General features: G+C 44.8%; 1 protein-coding gene across 1 annotated transcript in view; it reads right to left on the minus strand.

Moving 5' to 3' along the window:
• The window catches only part of LOC136694450 (synaptopodin), a 31,710-nt gene that overhangs the window by 18,859 nt on the left and 5,351 nt on the right, over window positions 1-7,500 (minus strand). The window contains exon 2 of the mRNA XM_066668014.1: window positions 4,072-5,364. Coding sequence (XP_066524111.1) covers window positions 4,072-4,294 — 223 coding nt within the window. The 5' untranslated portion in view covers window positions 4,295-5,364. The remainder of the gene's footprint in view (window positions 1-4,071; window positions 5,365-7,500) is intronic.

A 7,500-nucleotide genomic window follows, 5' to 3' on the forward strand; every position in this document is an offset into this window, starting at 1 on the left:
AGCCACAGCTTAGTTCAGGGCAAGAGTCTAATAATGAGGAGCAGAAGCTCTGGATTTTAGCCGTTTTTGCGTAGTTCTCTTTTTTCTCTGTTCAAGTTTTCTCCATTGTTGCTCAGTGCTCTTTGCTCCATTCGTCTTTGTGATCTCACATATTCCAGTGCATGGACCCTACTCGACTTTTGCTTTTCCACTAGTCAAATCTGGTAACTGTTCTCTGGAACCAGGTACTATATTAATCCCTGCTGGTGCCTGGTATGAAACAAACTGAGTAGGTACTAAATGTGATGTGTTAACCTTGTTGAGCTCTGATTGGCTGGAGAGACCTGTCAATCACCACAAAATGCAGTGCTCCAGCACAAACTCACATTTGTTTTTATCCGACTCTCAACCACAGGTCGTAGCATTACCCCAAGGTGTTTTTAAGAGGTTCAAACGGTCCTTGGGTCAGCTTGCAGTTCCCGTTAGTAACGGGGCTTTGTGACATCACAGGGTCCATTTAGTGGGGGAGCTGTGCAAGTGGAAAAGTGACCAGGGAAAACTGCATCGAGCCATGTCAAGTTGAGTCAAGTGGAGCCGATGCCATGCAGTGGAAAAACACCAGTAAACACACATCACTAGAAGCAGCACAAAATCAGAATGACTCATTTTAGCTTATAGGCAGCCCACAAAAACTAATGGGGTGGGCTTGTTTCACAGTGTGTGTGTGTGTGTGGGGGGGGGGGGGGGGGGGGGCTCCAGATTAATGTATACATGCACTATTACAGCATTTTTTTCCAGACCACAAAAGCTAATTACATTCTTTGGGATGTTAGGGAGTTGTCTCAAACTACCTCCAAGGGGCAGCGTCCACATGGACGACGTGATGGCAGCCAATCCACACCAGAACACTCACCTCACACCAGCTGGTCTGTCATAGCTGGTCTGTACAAACACAGGTGACTACATCAGCTCTTTACAATGTCTTTGAGCATAGCTCAGCCAATCAGATTTCAAAACGGAAACTATCCTATTCATTTTAAGACTGATATTTCAGGTCCTCCAGTTAACAAATTATCACCGGTCTACGACAGCCGGTCATCGGTCAAAGGACCGGCCCTCAGAAGACATAGTTATAAACCAGACTGGAGTTACATTTATAGAGTCTGTTTTCAGACAGAGCGGATTCTCTATGAAAACAGATGCTGTGCATTTGGGCCATTCCACTCATGTGGAATTTGACTCTTAATTGGGAACACATTAGGTCAGAAGCACATTCGCTCCCCCCCTATACTGCCAGGTTGGGTGGATTTCGCCTGTGAATGCGAAGTCCAGAGCTCAGAGAGTTTCCCCAAACCAAGAAACCACACTGAGCTGACGAGCCAAGCTGCAGCCCTGTGTAATGCATTTAAGGTCTGGTGGATGATGTCAGTAAGAAAGGTTAAGAGATGCCATTAAGGGCACAGCATGTCTACACCCTAAGATACACACACACACACACTCAGACACACACACACACACACACACACTCACACAGTACTTTGCAAATCTGTTTCCATTCTGTTCTCAATTTCCAGTTTAAATGCCCATTAAGAAAAAGGGATCGTTTTTGGTGACATTTCTGAGGAAAGTAGATACACACATAAAAAGACATCAAAAGAAATTAAGCAGTTCATTTCTGGAGCTCATCAACTGATGAAATGATACCGTGAAAAAGGGACTGTTAAAAACCACACAGGCTCTGAAACACCAGCTCCACTCAAACACACAGCTCTTTCTGTTCTGAGAAAAAGGAGGAAAATCAAGCTCAACTCTTGCTTCAGATCTGAACACATGCATCTGTCCTTCCACAGTGGGAAGAACAGCTCAGTTCTGTTGGTCTGAAAGGATGTGGAGCTGGAGAAAAAGCCCCACACTAAGAAAAGTAAACACATACAAATCAAGAGAGAGAGAGTGTGCCTATACTCCCTCCAGTTGGTCAATGATTGTCTACTTTGCTTATCCCTGGAAACTGTCTGGGTCATGACACAATGAAGCAATAAATGTCCATTCTCTTTCTGTCTTGCTCTTTTCCTCCCTCTCTCACTCTCTCCATCTTGCCCCGTCAAGTTCGTCACATCACACTCTCCCCAAAGCTGAAACAACACCACAGTCTCCTATAGAAACGGCCAACGACAACTGCACACTGTCTGAAACACGCACTGTGAACTTAAAGCAGCTTTTAATGCCTTTCCCATCGGCGCAAGACTGAAGGCTCTCACGCAGGAGCGTGGAATGCCTCCCTCTGGCCGAGGGCGACCGGTGATCTGTGTTTCTGATCGCAAATTCCTTCCAGACTCTTGTTTGGTTACACGTTGTGGTCAGCAGGTCTACTGTTGAGAGAGGCCCGTTACTGCATTACCACACTTAGGAATCAGCGCTTTCACCAGGGGGAAGCAGATGTTGAATGTCTAGTGTTTTATGTTTAACAGGCTCTGAAGCTCGACCAGTAAGGGTGTGGCCTCCTGGCTGAGGTTCTATCAAACTTAGATGTGAGTCTTTCATGATGATGACATACCTAGCTGGCCACCCCATGGGGTCCAGCACTGAACCTCCTCATCCTGCATGGGCCTTGACATGAACAGAATCTCTGATTTAAAATAGTCAGGCGTGATGCCTCCACTCCATAGACAAAACATTAGTGAATTATTAACCATCATTAGTGAAAAGATGAGTCATTTTAAAGACCTCACTGTATTCAAGTGTGGTACTGTAGCACAGAGGTGGGCAAACTACAGCCCATTAGGCTGTTTTATCCGGCCCTGTAAGAATTTACAAATTTGTCTTAAACTTCATTAATTTCACCTTTTTTCCTGCAAAATCTTGCATTCAACAGAGTCCACTAGGTGGCGCGCACCAAACACTACTGGCATATGCTAAAGCCGAGTGTATTAGGTCTACAGATACTCATTCGTCACATTTGCCATTAAGCTGAGTGCTACTACCCCTCTGGAGTCACCGATGAGTGTGATCTAACCACTCGGCTGGTTTAAGATGTCACACATGAACTGTCAACTTTTGTTGAAAGTGCTGTTTTAAATGATGCATTGGTTTTGTTTAGACTCTGATACACCAAGCAGAAACAAAGATAAAAATGAAAAATACATTACAAAATGACATTCACGAATAAACATTCACATAATTAAATTTTTTAATTAAACAATTAAATTAATTAAACCCCCACGTTTTGGGCTGCCTGTCAATTTTTAAATTCCAGTGTGGCCCTTGAGCTGAAAAGTTTGCCCATCCCTGCTGTAGTAGAATGGCAGAGCTGCAACAAGTCATTTTGTAAAATATCTTCCCTGCTAGATTTTCTGTGATTAAATATGAGTGATGTTATTGAAAAGTGGAAGCGACTAGGAACCACAGCAACTCAGCTACAAAGTGGCCAACCACATAAAGTTACATAGCATATACTGTAGCTGCATGAAAGTTTCACTGTGTAATTCCAGCATACATTGTTAGAACATAATGCCCTGTACCAGTAGAGTGTTGTTTGCTCAAGGTTCAGATAAAAATGAATGTCCCTTCAGAGGTATCTAAGGGCTGTCTTACAGTCTTGTTTTGTAACTTGAACGTCAATTACATTCTCTTCTCCAAAAGGAGGGTTGAATATCTGTATGTTTTCATAATAGAAATATTTAAAAAATAATAATAAAAGTGGTTAAGGAATGAGATTTATTAAATCAACAACTAATACTAATATCTGGTCCAATTATCTTCCAAAAGGACAAACCATTGAGGGTCCCAATACAGAGACAATGAAAGGGACTACCACATTGAACTAATCTGACATTGTAAGACATTCCCAGTGCCAGTCCTGGAGTGCCCCTGCCCTCCCATCCTGCTGTTTTCCTGCTCCTAGAGACACACTCCATCTCAGGAAGTGCTTGTTAATGAGCTGTTCAGCTGATTTGTGCTGTTTAGAGCAGGGCAAATATGCAGGTCAGGGGTGCTTCAGGACCAGGGTCAGTATCCACTGATCTTAGATCGTCTTGAGACCATCTTGGTATTTCTATTCCACATTGTAAACAAGACACTGGAGTAAATATTTACTTGTCTTGCGTCCCGGGTGGCGGTGGCTGGTGGTGGAGGTCAGGTCTGACTTCACTTGGACCCAGCTGTGAGTTTCCTTCTCCTTCTCCCAGCCATGAGGACTGCTCCTGTCCCCGCTTTCCCCACAGGAGATTACTTCCTCCTGGGCTTTCTCTGTCAGGGTCGTGGCTCTAGGGCCTGTCCAGCTGACCCCTCTCCTCACAGGGTCGTGCCCCCTCTCCATCCCTTCCTCCTGGCCTGGGGCTGATGGTGTTGAGCGGCAGCTTCTTCAAGTGTTTAGAGGCAAAAGAGCGTCTCCTCGCCTTTAGAGTCCCTTTGGCCTGCTTGCCTGGGCTTGACCAAAAGATGTGTGCGTTAGTTTGGAGTGGGCCCAGAAAAGAGAGGGGTTTCTGGGGGTTTCTAGCTCCTCAGACTTTGCTCTGGCCTTCCGTTTTTGCAAAAATAAGCAGGATCAAAAATACAAATCAAAAAGACTCTTCGTGTGCCTGTGGAAAAATCAGTCGAAGGAGACAGAGTTGTGCCGAAAAGCCACACTTTCGCTTTGCTTTCCACTCCCCGCAGTACTACTCACGATATAAAACTTACTGGGCCGTCCTGGGAGACTCTCTCACTTTCTCTCTCAGACGCACCCTGGATGGGTTCCCAAGGAACAGAGCCAAGGAAGTTTCACAATTTGCGATGTGCTCCGCGGCCGATCCGCCAGAGGCTGAAACATCATGCACCGTTCTGCTCGAGTCTGTTTTTCTTCAGTGATCCCGGCATTTCACTTCCTCTCTCTCGTTTACCAGCGCCTTTAAAGCAGAACAATATCCAGGAGGCTGGCTGCAGCTCCCCAAAGACAAGTGCACGCCTCTAACTCTCAAAATGTTTCAACAATGTCTGAAAAGAAAGGCGACCTCACTCAGCTTCCTGGAATTTCTTCGCAGTACGAAACCACCATTCAGCTCAAAGGTCCTCCAAACTTTCTGAATGTCACAACCCCGATTCGTCACGGACTTACTGTTACTTTATTCGGATGTTAATATTATAAACAGATTGCTGACGTTGTAATTCCTCTGTTCGCCCTGGGTGGCTTCATCAAGTCAGTTCCAGAGTCGATGGTTGGGTTTATTTGCTCTGTTCAGATGAGGTCAGATGAGATGAGGCAGTGCAGCAAAAGCAGATGGTGTATCCAGACCGAGAAAATGTCTTGACTCGTCTATTAATGGTCCTAGAAGTCCCACCACAGCTGGGGCACCAGAAGCTGGTGCAGTTCAGATGAGATCACAATGGTCTCCTCTCATCCACTCGGACCTGAAACAGAAAATTGCAAACATTTAGACCTCAACCCTGAGAATACAAGCTGTCACAGTAGGTATATGACCATGTGGGGAGGCAAACGTAGGTTCACTTTGTACTCAAATAAAGGAGGGACATTTCCTCTGATTTTATTAGCATTAATGTTTCCAATCGTCCGTGGAAACGACACCCCACCCAAGGAATTATTATCGGAAAGAATGAACTGAATTTCCTACTCGTGTAATACAACAAAGCCAAGGTCGTTTTTTCTTCTGATTAATCGCCAGAAGAAGGAAGAGGGGGGCAAAGGCAGCGAGGTGTTACCTAATGAGGGGCTGAAATGTGATAAAGCCTCCTTCCTCATCCTGAAATCAGGGAGGGTCCAAATGCTTTTGGGGTGTCGGCAAGTGGAGCCGTCCCAAGAATGTGCTGAGAACGTCTGGCTCTCTGTTCTCAGCACATACTGCTGCATAAGCTTCTGTGCAGGAGAAAGCCACAATCTGAACCAGGTCCAGACAGTGTTTCAAGGTAGAAAAAAAAATTGAGAAACAATCTACAGGGTGTAAATCACCTCTAACCTACGCTGACTAGGGTCTCCCGTGTCCTGTGCAAGCATGTGAGCTAAAGAGACACCATTCGTCACAATCACCTCCTTTCAAGCCAGAGAGGAAACCTCAGGGATTAATAAGCCTTCAGACATGGCCTAAAGAGTTCTGTAAAATACGACAGTAATAAATATGTTACTTCACAGAAGCATGAAGTCCCACTCTGGTCGTCGATTAGAACCCTAAAAACTCATCTCCGCTCTTCAGAATTACAGATGTAGAGGTTATCTTGGAGAAACAACATCCCCTAACTCCCTAAAAGTGGCTGGAAATATAACTCTACACCTTTCGGTTTCATTCAATATGTGCCCACCTCTATCTCCACACACACATTCGCTGCTTGCCTGCAATTTGAGCTTACTTGGAAAACCCTAGCCGGCAAGTTGACGTAACTGGTCCTTTAGCTTTATGATATCAGAAGCCTTGATTGTCTGATTCTGTGCTTTTGAGAGTGTGTTTGGAACACTGCTGTTTCAAAGTGGAAATCTATCAATAGAAACCATCAATAGAAATATTGTAAAAATATTTAATTCCAAGTAATTTTGGAGCATTTCTACTGGTTGATTCATCATGACATTTTCACACTATGTAAATGAGATACATGTTTTTAATTGGACAGCATCAATATTTACCTTAACATATCAGCTTCAAAACCATTGTGATGCTCCACTGACCTGTAATAGAAAGAATAGTGCCTCTGTGGTTGCTACACCAGGCTCAGCACTGCAGAAACTACACTATGTAGCGTATACACAAGGATTGGAAACCATGCCCTTGGTTTCAGGACATTCTGGAGCTGTAGGCGGAGCAAAAATACCAAATCTTATCTAGTGTTGTTTACAGCTAGTGGCTGGTAAACGTTTCAAATGTGACACTGAGTATGTGAAATCTGTTGTTGATGCAGAATGGCCAAAAAACACTCATGTGATTCGCTGTTAGCTTAGCACTAACATACCATTAGAATCCCATAGGGGTGCTAGCAGAAATAAACTGTATCAATGCCTGAAAACAGGCCTTGCTCTAATCAATCACAGTCGGCCAGTGTTTCACACACTGTTAAAACTTACTACAGCCTACACACAAAGTTATGTCCTCGGCTACTGATGGCTCTCGCTCCGGCTGAGATCAGACACACCACCCTCCCCATGCCTCCATCCTCCACTTTGTGCCATCAGCCTTCAATCGAAGACAATTGACTCAAACAAACCCACTGGGCTACAATGGCCTTCAGAGCAGCCTCTCTGTCACGAGAGCCAAGAGCTCAGAACAGCTGCATTGTTTAGATTTTGCTATCGGGAGATGGGACCTTTGATGGTAGCCATTAACTTTTATCATTTCCAGGCAAGTTCAGGAGACGCTTCTGTGGCCAACTCAACCCCGTCTGGACCACCGTACTCTTCTGTAACGAATCTGTTTTGGGGTTACGGAGTTCGGGATGCGGCCCCGCGAATTTCCAAGTGGGCTTTTTTTGCCTCCTGAATGATTCCTTTTGGTTTCGCACTTTGAAGAGTCGTGCCAAGGCAGTAATGACTGCAGCAGTGCATAA

This window comes from Hoplias malabaricus, chromosome 4, assembly GCF_029633855.1.
Source record: "Hoplias malabaricus isolate fHopMal1 chromosome 4, fHopMal1.hap1, whole genome shotgun sequence".
NCBI classification, from domain to species: Eukaryota; Metazoa; Chordata; class Actinopteri; order Characiformes; family Erythrinidae; genus Hoplias; species Hoplias malabaricus.